This window comes from Tubulanus polymorphus, chromosome 6 (genome assembly GCF_964204645.1).
Source record: "Tubulanus polymorphus chromosome 6, tnTubPoly1.2, whole genome shotgun sequence".
NCBI classification, from domain to species: domain Eukaryota; kingdom Metazoa; phylum Nemertea; class Palaeonemertea; order Tubulaniformes; family Tubulanidae; genus Tubulanus; species Tubulanus polymorphus.
The window spans coordinates 8,912,474-8,934,136 of NC_134030.1; the positions used below are offsets into that span (position 1 = coordinate 8,912,474).

The window sequence follows — 21,663 nt, forward strand, 5'->3', positions numbered from 1 at the left end:
ATATATATATATATATATATATATATATATATATATATATATATATATATATATATATATATATATATATATATATATATATATATATATATATATATATATATATATATATATATATATATATATATATATATATATATATTGTTCAGTCTGAATTGCGTTGATAGCAGACGTTATAAAAAATCTAAGAATGCATAGACTAAGTGCACAGATATACACATATGCACCTAGACACAAAAGTCACAAAGTTCTGGCAACTTCAGAAATATTTCATCTGAAGTACCAATCCTACTAATTGATATATTCATGGCTGAAAATAATCAATAATTATTGAAATCAGATATACACGATGTACAAACTACAATGATATTTGCCTAGATAGCAATGGTCCGATCTTCCAAATATATTACAAACTGTGCTATTCGAACTTGCGGCGCGTGCAACTCACTAGCAATTCAACTTTTCGAAAAATACCTAGAAATATACTTTTCTTTTTTTTTTTCGAAATTCAACCGGCAAACTAGAATTAATCGTATCTTTCGTAGTATCTACCGGTAGTATATGTCACGATGCAAGACTCGGTCCTATCTGCCAGAGACCAATAAGCGGTAAATACCTTTTTCTTCGATATAAATATACATGAAGTACCGGTATATAATTCATACGTAAATAATGTACAAACATCGACCCACTCAACGCATTCACATCGTCACTAGTTACTTTAGTTATCAAGTAGTTTCATTTTATATCTATACTCATATAGCATATATTTAATATACAACAATTGTGCGTAAAATTCGTTTTTGTATGGACACTACCTTATATAACACATATATCATCATCATCATTAATCACCGAAATTACGATAAAGACTCATTCTCTCCAAGGATAGCATACATGGCCACGATACAAGGAGGGAAACTATAAAAAGTAATATCTATTGCGTCGCTGCTGAAACCAGGTGGGAAAACGACCCCAGCGACAATCATCACTCAAAATCAAGACGGGTACATTGCCGGAACATTGATCCATCTTGAGAACAGTGGAAATAACTGATAACAACAATATTGACAATACACAATCTTATTCTTTTCTTTCTCATCTATCAGTCTACATATATTTCTCATTTACTCATTGCTTTTTACTGCGAGAGATGTCACCAGGGTTCCAACAGATCAGGGAATTGAAAATTCCCTAATATTTCCCAGACCATTGCCAAAAACTACCCATATCAAATTACAAGATATCCTCGGTGGGAGCCGTTTCTTTATGAGAGGTTCCTTGTGCCATTCAGCAATGACTAACGACAAGAGAACAAAATATTCAAATTCCCTTACTTAACCTCGATTTTCAAAAAGAGTCGGAATTCCCTGATCTGTAAAACCAAGTGTTTTACGTAGTGAACCGTCTTTAAGATAGCCGACTTAGAAACTGTCACCCTTGATCCGTTTCAAACGATCGTCCACAAACCCGATAGATAATAGTCAAATATCGATATCTCGGGTGACCTTAAAATAATTCATTGAACAGATCAAGTTTACTCGGAATGCTTATCAACAGTGTCTAGCATGCTTTGGAGTATACGATCAGATAATGGATAAGGCGACTGAGTTCCGTAATAATCAACTCTCCGTTCCAACGATCTTGCAGCACCTGATAATATGCAAAACTACAGTATTTAATTCAAACAACTCGTAATTGAATTTCGTCAAAAATATGCAAAGCTGAACTCTTGAAAATTGCATATGTTTGAGAGTCTATTCTAACCTCGCGTTGCATACAATTGATCCAACGACCTTAACGAACCACCTTACTAATGCAGCACAGTGTCGTAATATCTTCTATAAAAGCGATTTTTTCTGAAAGCCGCGTCACATCCAGGGCCTTAGCGCAGGTGGCTCCTGCGCATATACCAAGTGCTATCCATAACGCCAACCAGTCTTACGAGGCGATGTTTTTCGCGAAATCAGAAAAACAAGCAACACCTGGGCTAGGCCTGAATAACACTTAGTATCAGGGGGGGGGGGACGTTTGAGGAGGGATGTTATATCAAGTGATAATGACTATCGCTCCGTCATAGCTTAATTTCAACTAATGATAAACAATCGAAGGGATATATGGGAGATAATAATCTATACTAGTCGAGATAACTACGACTAGTAAAGGTTTGTTAAATTCTACTGGCTGATGAATCCCATGTCATGAGTCAATCGACTTTCTTCCACACAACAACTAAGAGAACTTCCCTTCTTACATCATTCCGAATTTAAGCGCGTAAAAAGTACAAACTAGCCACATGCCAGGCAGCAAAAATATTTGAAATCTGAACAACTGACTTCTCAAACACAGGCTTATAATACAGAATCTGTGACAGTTATCATAATACACTTATCAATATAGACAGACAACAATCGTATAATTCATCAAACATTTCTATCCGTCGCATCCAAGTTAAATCAACGAATCAACGCGCGAGCGCGCACATGACAAGTTCGTAAAATGACCAAATATAGAGACTGTCGTAGTAAATACTTATAATCTCTATGAGAAAAAAAAATTGTTGCTACCCGCAACAACGAGTTTATCAATCCTATATAACCAACGTATAATCATCGCGATCGTATCGTAACGAGTCATCTCGATGCGCGATGTTGTCAAATTGGTTTTATTATGCGCCGCACGAAAAATACTTGACCATTTCTATTCCCCGGATCGATCCACCCTGACCAAAAAAACAAACAGAAAAAAAAATACGCAGCTAAAAAGATCGATAATCATTTCAGTAGATGATTTACATTTTTCTTTTACATATATAGACATATCAGATTCTATTTCTTTAAAATAACATACTTTACGTTCGTATTTCTTAAACAAACATAGACACACGCCGACATATATATATATTCTTGGTATCTTTCCATACTATAATGAGACATTTTTCTGTCACAACGAAGAATTAAGCGTCTTTCATACATAAACGCAAGCACGCAACTGAGTTCAATGTTAACAGATCGTGACATCGTCATCATTCGATCGCGGTAGTTGTTGATTGTAACACACACACACACACTCTTACACGCACAGCAATATCCAGCTCTCATTCTTTTTGTTAATTCTCACAATGCACCATTTTAAATCACAGATATAATCCAGTAAGTTTTTTTTATTTTTCGTTATCGATAATCGCGACTGGCTTTTGCGCGCGCGCGCGGGCGTCTCTACACGCTCGTGATCATCGAATCGATCTGACACGAGTCGGTCTCGTCGCCGTGATAGTATGTCCGATTGCCGAGGCCTTTCTGGCGGTTCTCCCACGCGTTCAGCCGACGCAGCGGCAAGCACATCAGCCCACTCATCGATATCATACCGCCGGCGAGGTAAAACGTAATATCATATGAGCCGGTAACATCTTTGAACGCGCCTGCAAGAAAAATTCACAATCAGTACGGTATATTAAAATACGACATACATTGAACATGGTAACCTACTGAGGGTCCCAGGTCTTAACAGATCAGCCATTCCTAGATACAAGGTGTTTTCAAGGAGTCTTATAAAAGGAAATTTCAAATATCGAGGAAGCACCTGCTTTCATATTCCAATTACTGTAGACTCCTAAATCGGTACGGTTTATCTCACTACACTATTTTTTCAGTGATTTTTGTAAGCCAATTTTATCCTGTACACTACATAAACCTGGTTTCTAACTAACTGCCTAATAAGGTAAAAACAAATCCCAATTGTACCAATTTAGGGGTAAATTACTTTGTTCTACGAACTAGATGAAAAGATATAATTGCCTTTTTCTCAATGTGAAGGAGTTCAAGGCATTTTGCTCAAATTAAGAGCACCTTTACAAGCATTTTTCATTTGGAAGGAGTTTTTAACGAATCAGGGATTGCTAGGGACCCTGTAACATAAGATTACAAACAGCCATGTGTGTTCAACAAGTATTAACGTTTCATCGCTGCTTAGGCACGGGATATCATTGCTACCGAAAGCTGCAGACTTATTCGACCTTCTAGCACTGAAAATCTGGAGCACGGGGAAAACATTGACCTTTCATTAATTCATCACGTATGTATATCTTACCAGCGAGTGGAGTGCCGACAATCGTAGCGATTCCTTGGAAAAGAATCAAAATGCCAAATGCGTTCGTCAACTTTTCCAGTCCCATCAACTCAACCACGAGAATAGACCTCAACGATACAAACGCGGCTGAAAAATAAATTAAGACACATTTATTGTTCAAGCAGCTTGTCCGGCTGTAATATAGCAGTTATAGGGGCCATCAAAGTGTGCAGCAGCATTGGGCGACTTTTCTAGCACATTTTGTGGAATATCTAACATGTTTGATAATTTTCATCGCAGTGCTAAGGCGTACTCGGCGGTAGGGGAACTCTGCGCACTTAACGCTGCTTTTGTCATCAATGCGATACACAATCATTCAAAAATGATTATTAGCAGCGAGAATAATTCAGGAAAACAAGATCATTGATTTATTACGTTGATTATTATCATGAGTACCGGTATCCCTTTCTGCATGATATGGGATTACCAGAACTACTAAAATCATGCTTTCCCTCGCAAGAACCTCTATTTGTATTTTATTTCTCGCAATGGAGATGCAATAGGCAGGAACAGAAGAATTCCATCATATTCAAATAAGATAATTTGATTAGGCCAAGAATAGCCACTTTGAAAATGCTGCAGATATGTACATGTAGTAACTATGGTTATATGATGCATACACACTTGCCACAGCTCCCCTTTGTTGAGCGCATTTTTCGCCAGGTGTGCGGGGGCTCTACATTCTGTGCTATACATGCAAAATTTGCGCAATATTCGCTCCGTGCAGGCTAATGAACGGACATACGCTCAATCATGTACATTCGTAGGTGGCATAACCATGATGATATTCCTATGTCACGACCACCAATTATGAATTTGGAAATCATCGCACCTGGGTCTAAGTTTTCCTAGGTGTGAGCTGATTTTAACCAACTGGTTCCTAAACGACGACACCAGGGCCACGGTCAAATTGTGCAGGACCCAGAAGGGAGCACAAGTGCACGTATATGCTACTGTCACAATTCTCTTACATGCCCTTTCTGACAATACAATAGCATATTCTTTTCCAATGTACTTTTTCCACATACAACTAATAATAGAGCAGCAGTACGCGGCACAAGATTCGAAATCGCATAAAAATGCACTGAATTTCTAAATATCCAAACCCCTGTTTTCGACTGATGGTCGCAACGTGTGGAAAAATTGCCCCTTTTTAACTGTATACCTCAATTTTTTGTCAGTCTGCCCCTGGACCCGCTTCGATAGTGTACTTACCAATGCACAGTCCAAAACCGGCAACGTAAAGCATCAGGTGCACGAACGTCGAACAGAACGGACACAAAGCCGTCAGTATTCCGGCGATGATCAACGCAAAACTGTTGATGATCAAACAGTCGGCCCACGGCCGGTCGGAGATGAACCCGGTCATCACGCGGCCGATGATGTTCATGAAGCCGAGCGCCGAAATGAGATAGTACGCCAAATCGGGGTCGACCTCCAATTCCAGCGCGTTGTCGACGATGAACGTGAACGGTACGAAAAAACCTGCAAAGTCGAGAAAAAGAACGCGTTATCGGTATTTCATTTCGTGGACACCGTTCGAAATCGTTAAATTATAACAAAACTGCTTGCAATAAGAGACGATTTAGAACAAGAAAGCTAAACTTGAAAGTCTTTTGACGCCCTGAGAAATAACATTTATAAATAGGAAAAATATACTCATAATCAGGAACAGTTGGCAGCTTTAAAAAAATATTTCTTTGATTTTGCTTTTATGAGACCAGAGAACCTTCGACCAAGATGCTCTGTTGCCACCAGGGTTTGAACCCATAAAACCAGGATTGACAAGACCAGTGACAGCCACTCGGCCACTGCACCTCTCTTGTTGGCAGCTCTGATGACTGCAAAGGTGCATACGCTGTGGAATATCGCTATTTATTGTAATACACTCATTCATAATCGGGCGTATTCATAAATTTGCCAGTTAAATTCAACCGTTGCGATTTGGCGAAAAATATGTTCGAAGTGCACAAAGCACCTTTTTTAACGCCCTGTGATAACTTCAATAATTCAGTCTATGACAGCAATTCCAGTTAGGCAACTAATAATCATTTTCACTCTATTTAACTTTAATTGGGTTTGTATCGCGTGCATGATGATTTCGATCTGCATTTAAATACAATATGCAGTGTCACGTTATAAGGACTTAAGGAAAATGTGTTAATGATTGAATATGAAAATGTCAAATGTACGTACTAAAATGGAACTAATCCAATACCAGTTAAAATTTCAAAAGTGTAGTTAGTAGTAATATGTTATGAACATCGGGCATATTTCATGGGCGGATTTAGAGGGTGGTCTCGGGGGTCTGGACCCTGCCTTCCCATTGAGGTTGCCCTTTTCCTCAAGACAAATATCGTTTAAACCTGAAATTGGGTTTTCACAAGATCGAGAGAGGAAAAGTTAGCTAACTAAGATAGGAGAAGACGGATGTTTGGTATCTTGCCAAACAAATGTCAGGATTCTGATCTGTACCCTGGATTGGTGGTACACACAAACACACACACAGGGTGATGATATAGACAGGAAAGAACTTGATACTGAGAAGAGCATTATATTAATTACCCAGGGTCGGTTAAGGTTATCGCTATCAATAGCTAGCGAATACAGGTTACTAGGCCATGCTATTCAAACAAATGTACATGGTTTTATATATAATGCCATGTAAGCCCTATAGGCTACTAGATCAACCAAGCCGACAGTTCAATTCATATTTCATCTAAAGCATGGGTCAAGCGTTGGTCATTATCAAGGGGTCAGATGTTTAAATCAACTATGAAATTCTATCCCGCTAGAATTTCAAGAATTTCCAGGGATAAACGAATGGCTTCTGAGAAGAAGCCACATTTAGAGTGACATTTAAGCGATCAAATACAGTCATCTTCCCTCCATTTAGCTATACTTATATTTGCAGCAACAATGCAACTGGGGCTCGATATTGATGAATAGGTAGGCCCTAGTCTATTATTCTTCACAACTTCATTTGCTTAACATGCCCGAAGTAAAATCGCTATATACCTATATAGGAAGTTAACGGCACGCATTCGCAAACCAGAAGTATAACATTATTTCATCAAATGCGGCCATGCGATATAACAACAACAACGTCGAGAGCTCCGGAATCTATTCGAATCTATTAAAGTAAAAAATTTCCGCGGTTGTTTTTATCGATCGAGGCACTTGTTGTGATCTAACAACGCGTCGTTGGGGAAGGGTTTAAACCAGATAACACCAGTCGATGTCTAGTACACCGCACGCGCATATATAAATATATATATACACATTCGACATATGTTTCCAAATATGTAACAATATGAATTATAGTTTCCCTCTAGGCCTATAGCCGCATAACGTCAATACAGTGCCACGCAGGGGCTTACTTACGAACAATAATGGACATAAACTGAAGTCAAACAGGCGGCTATTGTTCGGTTGTAATGCCTTTGTTTAGAATCGCTCATCCGCTCAATCTATGCTCTAGTCGATATTCCCACATATAACCCTAGATGAAGGCCCAGGGTGCCTACAGATCGGTCATTTCTGTCTAAAGGGGAAAATTCTCAAATTTCATGGAATTGTCGTCTGCATCACTACAATACTTCGGGTACTGTTAATCTCGATAAACCGGTACTTCAGTGGTTTCGTAAGCAATTATTATCCCACTAAATTTTTGTATCAAATTCAGTAACCACCTAGCGGGGTGAAGAAAAAATCCTGGTCCCAACTGTTCTGATAAAGGTTTTGTTTTCTGTACACGAGAAGATTTTCAATTGCCTATTTAGCCTATTTAGCAAAGGAGAGTTTTAAAGGAGTATTGGACATTTCACTCAAAAAAAGTTTGAAGCACATTTAAAAGTGATCCCAGTTCGGGAGTAAAGAGTTTTCAACTAGGAATCAAGGATTCACACGGACCTGGGAAGCGCGGGTACTACTCACCTAACATGCTGAACACACTCGACAAACAGAAAACAACAAAAGTCGGACTGCGCAACAAATGGAAGTCGAGCATTTCCTTAATGACGTCCATCATCGCTTTCAAAGACGGGCAATATTTATTGAACATCGAGTCGGTGTAATACTGGTTTTCCGGTATGGAAGTCACCGACACGACGTACTCCTTGACGTCGGGCGTTGACACGTACTGCGGCACGCGCATCATGCTACCGCTGTATAGAATATCCTTGCGATACATCGGGCGCGCCATGTCCTTGCTGATCTGCTCGACGATCATGTCCTTCTCCTGTTCGAGACGCTGCTGCTCGGCGTACGGGTCGAGCTCGCCAGCGCTGCCACCCGCCGTGTGCAGACTCGACGCGCAGCTAGCCGGCAACGAGCCGCCGAACTTCAAACCGTTCGCGTTGACGAGCGGATTCGGATCGGTTCCGCGACGCGTCAGGCAGACCTGCAATGACTGCGTATCACCGTCGGGACTTTGTTTTGGCACAGCGTAACCAGCCTGGCTGGTCGACGGATCGTTTGCGCCGTTCTTCGGCGACGGCCCGGCGCCTGGAGTTCGATTTCCGGACATGTTGTCCTGCGCGATACGGTTCATCATTTGATTACTTAAACTGATTCGCAAATGAGCCGGCAACTTGACTAATTCATTGTTTCGAGTGATCACGCACCCGTCGAGAGAACCTTGCGATATCGTTCGTTGACGCGCTTTCTCCTCGATTATCTTTTGAAAGATCGACCCGCGGCGAATCTTGCTGCGCGGAATGTCGCCCTCTTTGCGATACTTCCCGCGGTTTTTCGGTTTTGTATATTCCAACGGCCGGAACAACGCGCCGCCGATGCAACAGTTCAACACGATTCCGGCCATGATCAGCAAACTGCCCTTCCAATCGTACTTTTCCAACAACGACTCGGCCAACGGCGCGAACACCAACGTTCCGATTCCTGAACCGCACACGGCTATTCCAGTTGCAAATGCGCGACGTCGCTCGAAGTAAAATCCAACGATGACGATCGACGGCAAATAAATCAAACCGAAACCGATTCCTACAATGGAAAATTCGATAGCGCCATTAGAAAATATTTGTTAAACAGGGCGATAACTTTCTGCCCATTCATAAAATCCCTTGAGCGAATCACAAAAAATGTTACGATTCATTCATTCGTGTGTTGATTGATAAAGGAACACTTCGACAATAGCATCATCCAAATTCCGTTTTCCAGGACCCAGTTCCCCAGTTCTGAGTTAAGATATGACTTTGTGAAAATTAACTAATTTTAACTCACAGAGTTGACTCTAACTCACGATTGTGGATCCTGGTTCCTGGTAAAATTTGACTAATTCCCCAATTCCCTGAGAGGTTTCCAGGTCAGCAGCCACCCTGTTTTAGCGACATATCATTTCTTCAGGGATATATAATCACGAGATGGGATCGTGAACGGTCGTACTCTCCCACGGGGAGTAATATTACATACCTCCAAATATTCCATACGCGACGATCAGAATCTCAATATTTGGAGCCATTATCGCCATGACGAAAGCGATCGTCGTAATGATCGCTCCCGCTATGGTAATGACTCGGCACCCGAATTTGTTTGCAAGGGCGCTGGCAAGTGGACCTGAAAAGCAAAAAAATAAATAACCAAAATGAACATCAATTTCATTAGCCTCAAAACCATTCATCTACATAATTTAAGCACCATGTAACCCTTCGTGTTCAACCAACCATTTAAACTCAAAATTGGGGAATAGGATACAATTAAAATGTAAGTTGGATGATCCACTGATACCCGACTAGATAGAAGTGTCTTCTAAAACATGGATATCAGCTCCGGACTCAGGCACCCGGGACTGCCGTTTATTAAACTGGGGGGGGGGGGGGATTATCTACTTCCTTTTCAATTGGGTTAACCCACTGGTCAAAGTCAAAGTCGATACCTCTCTATGAGACCAGTCGCAAAGTTATTTCCTATGAGCAGCGGGGGCTTGGCATTCAACGATCTTCGCACGAAAATGCTGCAGAATTGAACGGCGATTTCGACGTATGTGGGACACAAAGGGTTAATCACATTGAGCGTATAACGCGTTTTTAAACTGAAATACAATTTCAGTTCCCGTGTCGGGTAAATTATGAATTTCCGAAGTTACCAGTTCCGTTATAAAGGATTATCATTCATCTTTTCATCACATTGCTGCGTTTCGTTTCGTAACTAGAATCCGTAGCACTGCTTACCCATAATGAGATAAATGCCGATCAAGAGGGAACCGACCCATGATGTCGCCGATGTCGTCGAATGGAAGTGCTCTTGAAAAGCGATGAAGAATATGCCGAAACTGAAGCACACGCCATCAACGATTATATTGCAGAACAACGACGCGATCACGACGACCCATCCCCAGCCGCCGTCCGGAGGTACCGGCGGCACGAGATCGTCGTCGGCGACGATCTCGTCGTCTTCCTCTTTCGGTTTGTCGATCAAATTCTTCGTTACACCCATCGTTTTAAAATGAACATTTCTGGTTCTGAAAATAGATCGCGACACTGATTACAAATTTCCAATGCGGGCTCCCTACAGTAATATCTTGAGAAAATTTCACACTTCATGGAAGCACCTGCATCGCTTATATCCCATTTACGACAAGACGCCTCCAAAATCGGTACTGTTCATCTCAGTAAACTGTTAATTCAGTGGTTTCAAAAAGGAGATATTTATCTTTGACATAACTAACTCGCTAACCGCTTAGGGTTATCCAGCTTCCAACAGTTCCGAATCAGTCTTTTATACAACTTCGAAAACTAATTGCCCATTTCTCAAAACTGATGGAGTTTCTGACATTTTGCTCGAATTGGAAGAGTTTCAAGCACCTTTTAAAAACATTTTCCGCTTTTCAATAAATCTTTTTTTAAGGAATCAAGGAATCGTCGCGACCTCGCAGTTACATCATATTTTCCATATTAATACTGTAATAAACCAGGCAGCAGTGAATTATTCAGTGACCTATTAATTTATTTCGAGTCAACGATCCTGGCTGGTAGCTTCCTGGAATTCATATCAAATATTGGAAGCATCTGACATGAACTATTACATATTCATTGACAGTATAAATTTCCCCATTGTGTTTACTGGATAGCCCTCCTGTAGTTGCCCCAGGTTACTACTTCAATAGGGGTATATCAGTTCACTATAGAGGTATAGACCAATGGGAGGGATTGATTCGATCCACCGATCCAGAGCGCCTAGACGGAATTCTCGATAAAAACAAGGTCACCACGAGTTAACAGTAACCGATCAATATAGTGGCGGCAATATCCTGATCTGAACATCATAACATTTCTCAGAAAATGCTTCACGTTATTGTCAATTTACTTAATTCATCAATATCGCAGCGACACAAACGCAGACTAAATACAAACATAGTTTATGAAAAAACCACTCGGATTCATAATGAGACGTTTTTCACTAGGAATGCAAGAGGTAGTTCAGTTTGAACCAGTGTCATTCTCTCTTCACAATTTGTTTTAGAAGGGCAGCAGCCCCCTATTCATTTTTACATCCACCCCTCTGATAATCAGCCACTCCCTATATAATATCTGCTGCCCCCATATAAGTTGTTGACATTCTATCAGTGCATAATTGCTTTAAGAGTATATTTGAAAAATAGAAGATTACTGTACACCAAAATCAAGCTTAATTTTCTGTATATTTTTTAGGGGGAAGGGGATAGGGGATCAAAAGCCTCGCTAGTTCAGCAGCCACAATGTCGAAATGCAGCCCCTAAAAAATCCCATCATATGGAGAACATCGCGAACGGAAGGAAGTCGGGGGCTGGAAAATATTCCGTCTTTTTTTACCTTCTAATCCAAACCTCTTCGGTGTATTCTTCTTCGAACGAAGAAATTTCATCATCCAAAAGTGAATAATTCAAATACGCTTGCATTTAGACCCGAATTCCTCACGCTTAAAACGATTTAATATCCGAATGCGATTACAATATCGTTCAAAAAACCTGCGAAACCTCTTTCATACAATATCCGAAGTCAGTTTATGATTGTATTGTGAAAGCGATACTAGTCCTGAAACTTTCCCAACCTCGACCGGACATATTTCTGCGCGAAGCGGCACTCTCCGTCTCTGTCGGGGAAAGCTAACTAGCCGTCAGAATCTACGAGCTGATATCAGGTGTAATATACACCATTCGCCTAGTTAGGCAACCCGGACAAAGTTCGCGTACAGAGGCTTGATTAATGTAAGAACAATACGACAACCAACGTCCAGAGTGCACGAAATCAGAACTGACACGGTTTGATAACTTTCTAACAATACGAAAAGCGAAAACATTTTCTAGGAGGTAATGTGACCAGGATTGATTGACTGATTGACCCAATTGGTCAACAAAGTGTCTAGGATATATTGATCAATAAAGTCATTAATAAAGTCAATAGATCAAATCATAAAAATGCCACAGGCCAACTGTATTCAATAGGTTATCGGGAGACAAAATTATTTGCCAACGACAATGTTTAAAAATTCATTATGTCAACAATTAACTCGACTTAATTGCATTCCTCTCGGGCCTGAGAGGAGAGCTTAATACCTTACGATAAAATCGAGCGCGTAGCAAGTTTTTACAGGGCTAGGCCACGAGAAAATAATGAGAACATTCTTCGGAGTTAGCAATGTAATTAAAAGATTATTTATGTTATTCTGACATAGGCCTAATATGCACGGTAGTAGAAGTCATAATGCGAAAGCGTAGAATGAGGTTTAACCCTGAACGCAGCAAATCAATGTGCCTAGCACAAAGAAATTTAGCCCGACTTACTGATATAAAAAGAGACAGAATCAACGATTGCTACTTCCAACAACAATCGAATGGCACGAAAACTAACTACTACTACTACGAATAACTCGGGTATTACTCGGGTAGCACCCACACTCCCACGTCTCAATAAAAACGGAAGCCATAATGCATTCGTCAGCGCCGATTGAGTAATGGACGAATCGAATGATGAAACACGCGACGAGAGGGTATTTCCGGGAAAAATCGTTTTTCGCCGAAACGACCAATCGAACAACGTACCTTGTTTTCGTACTTTTGTCATACATCGATAGACGATTTCAAACGAACGTAACATCAATACATAAGAAGCTCATTTACGTTTATAATAGAGAGAGAGTTTTAGCACAACATGGAAGACACCATTCATACGTTCGTACGGCTATACTACACATACACGCGTGCATACGGCGTAGCTATTTATAACGTATTTCTAGGTCACACGAAATCACGTGATGGCACCACTTGCAATGCAAGAGTGTCTACATGGAAAATCTCTGAATGTACGTTACACTACACTTTATACTGCCTGCCTGCCTACCACCTCCGCGCTATAAACCAGGCGAACGAACACTATCTTAATCCGAAAACAAAGCCGATACAGGTTTATAAAAGGTTTTAAATAAAAATAAGTACATTACCGCCCTGACTGTCGAAAATATATCATATAAAATTTCAACCGTTAAACGAACCATCTCAGAGAGAAATGTTATAGCCAACTTTCACTGCTCATGAACTTTTGCGATGGACGCTTAAAGCCACAAAAAAAACTTCGAAGACCGAACCCAAAATATATGAAAGTATTGCCATTGTTGACATTTCTAGGTAAACATCTTCATAGGTCTACCTATCTTTAATATGCCCTATCGAAGGCCCAAAATATCACATATCAGATTGAATTTGTCAATGATCAGATAGGCCCTACCAAATGCAGGGCAGAGTGACAAAAATTATGGCCTCAAACAGGGGTATATTCTGGCATCGCAAAAACAGTAGCAAAATGTCAAGTCTCAATCAAATTTCAGCTACATGCCAATATCACTGGTAGCCTACTTATCCTAATGTTACTACTTGAGGAGGGGAAGTTTAGGCAGGCTGGTTTGAGGTCCCTTTAAGTAAAAAATCTTTTAAGAGACCGTATGAAGAAATCCTTGCACGTCACGTCTAAGATTTCTCAATAAATAATACAAAATTTAAGAGAAAATCAAATAATCAAACAAGCAGAAGACGAAAAATCACCCCAGATGACAAGAATGTAACGCAACTGATTTTCTTCTGATTCAATGTAAAATAAATTTAACACAAAAATCAGAGGAATTAGGCCCCTCCTCATTAAAAGTGAATTTTTTGACAAAAATGACAGTCGACAAGAAAATTAAACCAACTAGCCTAATAGCAATTTAACTGATGTTCTTAGATTCAAAGTAAAACAAATTAACACAAAAATCAGAAGAATTAGGCTGCTCCTTGGTAAATGAATTTTTGACAATTGACATCATAATTTGTCTTGACAAGTATATAAATAAAACCAACTGACCTAATAACAATTTAAGTGAATAACCTTCGACAAGAATTTAGCCAATATATCCAGTCACAACTTGACACTTGTCGAAGTGGTGTAAGGAAGCAGGGTAGAGGCCAGTCAGCGGTGGTTGATGCCGATGGTGTCACGCACACACACCGGACCGGGCGAACGGCGGGAGAGAAGACTTTCTATCTCCTTATTCTCAAAAATTGCCGACGAATTCCGTGACACTCACAAAATCTAACTACCTCACGAAAAACTTATATTCGACGAAACGTATTTAGCAAAAATTAGACTTACCCGCTATTGTGATATTCGACTGCGTCGAACAAAGCCGCCTCGGAGCAGCGATCAGCTGTTCTTCCAGGCGCTGACATGTGCGATATGTTAATCAGTTTCGATGCGCGCTAGAGAGACCCCGCCGCCGTTGTGACTTCGCCGTTCAACTACGACTCGAAACCGATTGATATTTCGTGCATATCTCGCGGCGCGACTGTTTGCACCGCTGCCAGTATTACTCCGGCGAAAAGATTTGTATTTCGACTAAATTTCATACATTTTCAGTCCTAGCAATTCCATAGCTCTCTAGCCTGCATCGAAAATTAATTGACGCCTGTAAGCTCCGCCTACCGGGTTATTTCATGAGGATTTTTAGCGGAAAAATTTATTTTCGCATAACATAGAAACAAATTAACCGGGCTCTAGTTGTGATTTAGCTGGTTTTTAAACCTGCTTATGGTTAGTTTATCAATTTCCGATATCTCTTATCGGTGAAAATTGTTTCGGTTTGATATGACGTCATTTTAGTCGACTGCCAGAGTTGGATTTGCAATAGACTGTTGACCGGTCTCTGTCTTCGGGACAGGCAACCAGTCTAGATATGCAACAGCTGCCAGAGCCGCCTCAGCGAGCGGTACGGAATCGGCGCCCGGACGGTTCTTGGATGAACCTCCGAGATCGGCTCCTGGACCCGCCTCGTCACTTGAATACTATCAATAATTCGTAAAGAATATGAATTTATGGTCCTATCGTTAGAAAAGTCTTGAAATAATATAAAATCCCCAAAAGAAACGACAAGACACCAGAGCAATGAGAAAAGACAAAGACCAACAAGAAACAAGAAATGTTTTTTAAAATTTTTTGGTTAATTTAATAAAATCATACAATATACACTGACACATATCTTTGTTTACTAAAATTGAAACATCGTTTTATACAAATGATGCAGAAGCTATTATCATTAAATACAAAAAATTTCAATTGCAAAACCAGAAGAATTGGTGGCTCGAGTATCTGTCCAAAATATTTTAGGGTCTTTCAATGTCTAATGATGCAAACTTTTGGTACAGTACACATATCTGACCAAAACAATGAAATTACAACATCCTCGAACATTTGGTCTCTTTTACTTGTATAAGACACATCAAATCAAGATAATAAATAGACCGATGAATAATGAAATTGATGCTTTAGGAAGTATCAGGACTTTCTAATCGTTATTCTCTAGGAACTCTACGAGATGCAATTTGTTTCCTAAAATGTTTGCTACGCGCTGTTGACCACAATAATATAAAGCAGAGCGCAACTACAAAGCGAAATCCCAATCCACAGCCCCGACACTGGCCACACACGCAGCGAGCTCAAGGCAACAAAGTAAAATATTCAGCCTACTTAAGCAGACCCCACACCCCCATCTTATAGGAAAAGGGAGCGATGAAGACCTAAATGGAACTTTAATTCGTGTTCAATTTCCATATTTAGTTAACTAAAAATGTATGCCTATTTTATACCTGGCCTGTTTACTGGAGGCATATTACACATGAATACGCACATTCCATACATTACTTGGCACAGTGAATTCATAAGGGCCGACGTGGAGACAAGAGCTTGAAACTCGTGTCATCGGGCAGCCCATTATCTATAACATCGCGTAATTTTCACCAGTAAGCGTTATTATCCAAAACAACAAAGAGCCGGGTTTATAGAATCTAGATACACTTCTTGCAGTTCAAGATGGTAAACCCTGTTTCGTGTAAAAAACCGAGCACTGTCACCCTGGAACGACACAGCTGTGTGAACGTAGGCTTATCCATAAGCGAGATCTTTTCACAGTTCCACGCATTAAACTTAACGCGGTTAAGGGATTACCAGGGATAATCGGCCAGATATTCATCGATCAACAATGTCATTAATCACACCCAACCCACTACAACAATGCCGATTATTGGCTCATTTTTACAACAGTCAGCGAGAATATTTAACACCTAACTAATATATACCATCTAATGGCCAGTGTTTTATTCATTGCGGTCAACAACAGCCATATTGCTCGATAAAATCTGACAGCAAATTTTTCATGAAATCGATTTTTTTTATTTTGTAGCTACCGCTGTTCAATTCATTGCGTCGAGGAGCAAACCAGTGCCCAATTGACGCGTACATCGTCTCAAGGAAGCGAGGAGTTCGTTGAGAGTGTTACAGTTGTCGAGATTACGAGATCGGCACACGAACACGTGCGCGCGGCTCTCGTTATCTTTCATTCGAACCATAACCGCGTGCCTTTCGTGGTGGTAATCCAGCTACATAAGCCGCGATCACAAGTAGACGATTTGGCACGAGCCAAATTTGGCCCGGGCCAAAAACGCTCGTGTGACCGTGGCTATAATCATTCCGTTCCTAAAGCAGAAAAAAGTACCCGATCAAGAGCGTAAATTATCGTTGCCGTAAAACAGTACAATTTCATAAATTTCAGTGATGTGATCTAACTGTTACGAGACAAACTATATACCGAACGGGATGGAAATACAAGCATCACTGATCAATGCGTATGAATACAATCTGATGAAGACGGGTGGTGGAAAATTAAAATTCAACTACGACAACTCTTTATGTATACACATATTTATACCGGTTATGTAACATGAAATTACGTACATGCGTATGAGGAATAAATTTGTACAACCAACCAGAATGTTCATTCGTTACGAGAAAACAAGAATGACGTCTTCAGATAAAACAAACAGCTACGCTCACTTCATTTAACAATGTTAGCCGAATCGATCAAGAAAAATCGCGCTGAAATGATTCATTTTCCTCACAGCGTCCGCACATCGAGTGACAATTAAACAAGCCCTATGTATCTTGACAATATGACATCGATAAACGCACCGACGGTTTATACACGTGATTCGTATATATGAATTTCAATCAGCAATGAATTTGATTGTATACATTCTTAGCCGCGTGTTCACGCATTAAAAAGCCGTTAACACCTTATACAATAAAAACCTAAAACATAATAATAATAATCATAATCACATCAACAATTTCTCTAAAGTTTAAGAAACTAATAAATGGTTTCGGGTAAAAAAAAGTAAAACAAATCTCATTTTGAATATCTGCGCATCGATTGGCATTTTTGATTTGGTGGTTTTTAAACTGCTCGTCGCAGATGCAAAATTTTCCGACGTAAATGATTGACATGGTGTATGCACTAGAATACAGACACTAATCTCACATCGAATATAGTCATCATCATTAAGGATTGTTATTGTCATCATTGTTACTATCATTACCGTTATAACTACTACCGTTAATACGGTCACGGTCACAGGAATGACGAAAAGACGAATTCAGTTAAAGAGCGTACGAGATGTAGAAATGACAAAAAATAACAGTCGCAAGAAAGAGCTAGCCTACGGGGGTGCTCGGCAGTGACGAGAGCTCGAGCTTCCTATTCAGAAGGAAGAGACACGATTTTGTAGGCGATTTCAATCGATTTTAAAACATACATCAGTATAACATAGAGCTTACAAATAGTGGATATAGTTAATATTCAATAATATAATCAATACACACAATACATTGTTTATCATTTGCGGTGTATATCAATACGAAGGGTAATAACATATCAAAAGCTATCGAGTACGCGATGAGGCCGAACGGGCGAGTCTTTGATCAAAACTGGTCGTAATAATTTTGATTAAATGCGATGGTGTATATATGAATATACTTGAAAAGATTTTTCGTATTATTTCCTCGTCGCGGTAGTTAAATAGCTACTACAATTCGAATTAGAAAAAAAAAAAATTGGCGACGATATTCGTCATCGTTAAACACGAGAATTAGATATCACGGTACACACATGTTAGCTCAATTCAAACAGCGACAGTTGTATGATATATATATATATATATATATATATATATGTATATATAGAGTTATACATCGATAATAATGATTACAATAATTCTATAGAATCATCGGTTTATTCGTTTTTAATTATTCATCATTATTCGTTAATTACGTTATCAATATCTTTACTTATATTATCGTAGAACTGCGGGACATAGTGTTTCGATCAAAGGAACATCTCGGCAGACGGTTCCGTTTGTCCTAGTACTCTGTTTGTATATACATACGCGTAACGTCGGCTGGGGACGATGGATAGAAATTTAGCAGAAAAAGCCGGCGACAGAATTTCACCAGTGACGAGAATAAAATCACGTGCGTTCTATTTTTCACTTATGAAGAGTATTTTTGGTTATATGTACACCATCAGGACAGAACTGGTCCTTAAAAATGTGAAACTACGGAGAGATTTCTCAAAAACGCCCCCCCCCCCCCCATCTTAGGGCGCAGTAAATATTCACTATGTATGGAACCACTTTTTCCAACGTACGGCAATTTGGTTGAAACTGGCTGAGAAAATACAAATGAAACATCGATAACATTGTTTTATCATTATCTGCAAATTAATCGCTGGTTTTAAGCTAGACTTTTCATTTGATGGCAAGCCATTTACGTCGAGCCGTTAGCTGGAAAAAATGGTTGACATAAGACCGACGATCTCCATCTTAGTAGAAGCGACGTTCGTGTACAGATTCACACATTTTAAGTACGCATTCGATCGAGCTGCTCAAATAACGGAATAGTGCAGCCTCGAATGAACTTCCATCGGCTCGAACAAGCCGATAACCGGAAACGACATGGAGTCAGATGATGAATTCGTTTCTATAAAGTGCATGCGAAAATTGTCGACGAAAAACAAGTTGATAAAACGCACACGACGTAGTTTTACTGCACGCCGAGAGTTCTGACCAATCGCGGGAGGAGGAACTGCAATCTGACAATAACGGTCTCGATGAAGATTATTATAAATCTAACAACATCGCTCGATGAAAACTAAAGCGCTCAAATTCTCGCGTCGTTGTTCGCCGTTGTTGCACAAGCACGCACGCGCAGCTTACGCCGTTGCCGTCTCGAAGTATTTATACGTCGGATTTTCGTATCCATTCATTTGCATATTGGCGACGTGTCGTTCTTCCGGCGAGCTCGTCGATGCTGGCGGCGGCTGGTCGACCTCGACGAAGCCGGTGTTGGTCGGCGTGCGAGTGATCTTCTTGCGTAGGACGACGAGCGTTATGACGATTATCGCGAAAACGGAAACGCTGCCGATGGCGATGCCGAACGAACTTCCCTGGTGACTGGAGGCCACGATCTGCGATTTGTGGTTCGACGACGACTGTACAGACTGCGTGAAAAGTAAGAGAGAAAATAAGATATTAGATTTGTAATTAGATCATCTGCAGATACATTTATCATAAGCTACTTATAAATTTTTTGTTGTTGTAACATCTTTAAGGTGATATATACCACAAGCTTGTTTTTTTTATATGTCCCCTGCTGTTTATTTATAACATCATTTAATGTACAACTCTTTGTAATTATTTTATCATATTTTTCCAGCTCTAACATTTAATTTGTGTATCTCAATATAATCTACAGGAAATAAAGATTTATTTGTAGAAAGAAATCGAGCATAAATAGATTAAATCAATTCTTAACCATTGCGAGATGGTAATAAAATCATATGATTGGAACCCATGTATCTTGACTGCAGAGCTTTTGTAAAGTGGTTCTTATCCCTGTACCCAGGTTTAGGCTCGAATGTCCATTAAAGATCTAGAATGAATTAACGCTATCTATACTGTTGAAACGTAAAATCGCCAGTAGAATTGTTTCCAGTAACTGAGATAATAACAAATGCTGTGAAAACAAAGGCAATCCTTGATTGATTTCAACCCGATTGATTATTGGATTCTTCTTTACCGAAACTAAAGAATAAATTCTGTTGGTAACCTCCACAATGTATCCGACATACATAGAATAACTTGAAGTTCTGATACTGCGCACAAAACAAACCAAACAAAGATATCCTTAATCAATGTAAAATGTACACGCATACAAAATATTATGATCAAGTCAAATCTATCAAAATAGGTCAACGATCTAAACTTAGTGAAATTGCTTACCTATTTAATAGCTTGATAATTGTATAAATTTTCATTAGCTGATAAGATTGAAGTAGAGGACGCTAGTGGCACAACTGTTGATTAAGTTGATTTATCCATTCGAAGTAAGATTTAACTCATAACTCTCAAGCTATACCGACCCCAATTTTATGTACGTACTAGAAGCAACTAACCCAACAGAAAATCTTTTGATTTATCTCAATTTTTCTCAAAATTAATGGTAATAGTAATAGTGATAGTATAAATCTACTTTCTATAGCGCCCTTTTCACTGTGATACTATGTTCAACGGCACTTTCTATTAAGTCGGTATTATTACCCCCAGCTTGTAACTCTATAAACCATTTATCAGTCATCTCTCCCTGGGGAGAAGTAACATCCGGCCAACTACTGGCGCTCAGGAATCAACACACAACCTGGCTTCCTAGAGTTGAACGCAGAAATAACTGTCAAACTTGACGTAGTAGGAATACGCACCTGTTCCAGTGATTGCGGGTCTCTCATATGATTTGAGTGTTTGATATCTTTCTGAATATGTACGTATGGAATGTGTTCATCCTCGTCGGTTTCCGGGTCGAATTTTACTTGTCGCGGCGCGCTCGGTTGGATAATTTCGACTCGCGGAGCCGGGTCCTCGTCTTCGTCGCTGATCAATGGCTGTTTCTTGGATGATTCTTTCGCCGGAGCTGGCTTCTTCTTTTTCTCGACTGGTTTTTTCGCTGATAGAACAAAACAGTTATAAATGGTTTCACAAACTTATCTTAGTAAGCATTTAACAGGGGATAGTCGGATATTGATCAATAGAATCCATTTTAATCATTGAGAGAAACCCACAACATCAATTAAAACAACCGTTATTGTTTCTTTCTCATATTTCGGGTGAGAGTTTATTTCATAATGAGG

General features: G+C 39.7%; 2 protein-coding genes across 5 annotated transcripts in view; both read right to left on the bottom strand.

The window, feature by feature from the left end:
- Positions 1 to 132: 132 nt before the first annotated feature.
- Positions 133 to 14,814, bottom strand: LOC141907010 (monocarboxylate transporter 12-B-like). 3 transcript variants are annotated; one of them, XM_074796546.1, is made up of 7 exons: positions 14,748 to 14,814; positions 10,317 to 10,606; positions 9,559 to 9,702; positions 8,065 to 9,129; positions 5,344 to 5,613; positions 4,090 to 4,215; positions 133 to 3,421 (listed from the first exon to the last, which is right to left on the bottom strand). In XM_074796546.1, the coding sequence occupies exons 2-7, from the start codon at positions 10,579 to 10,581 to the stop codon at positions 3,219 to 3,221; spliced, it is 2,073 nt and encodes a 690-aa protein (XP_074652647.1). In that variant the 5' UTR covers positions 10,582 to 10,606; positions 14,748 to 14,814; the 3' UTR covers positions 133 to 3,218. The 3 variants fall into 3 exon arrangements, with proteins under 3 accessions (XP_074652647.1, XP_074652645.1, XP_074652648.1); XM_074796544.1 differs by lacking the exon at positions 14,748 to 14,814 and adding an exon at positions 13,166 to 13,350; XM_074796547.1 differs by lacking the exon at positions 14,748 to 14,814 and adding an exon at positions 12,908 to 12,967.
- A 779-nt stretch (positions 14,815 to 15,593) lies between these two features.
- LOC141907670 (amyloid-beta precursor-like protein) overlaps positions 15,594 to 21,663 on the bottom strand; it is a 43,920-nt gene continuing 37,850 nt past the window's right edge. For both annotated transcript variants that reach the window (XM_074797389.1, XM_074797388.1), the window contains exons 10-11: positions 21,238 to 21,479; positions 15,594 to 19,980 (exon numbers count right to left, since the gene is read on the bottom strand). In XM_074797389.1, coding sequence (XP_074653490.1) covers positions 19,693 to 19,980; positions 21,238 to 21,479 — 530 coding nt within the window. In that variant the 3' untranslated portion in view covers positions 15,594 to 19,692. The remainder of the gene's footprint in view (positions 19,981 to 21,237; positions 21,480 to 21,663) is intronic.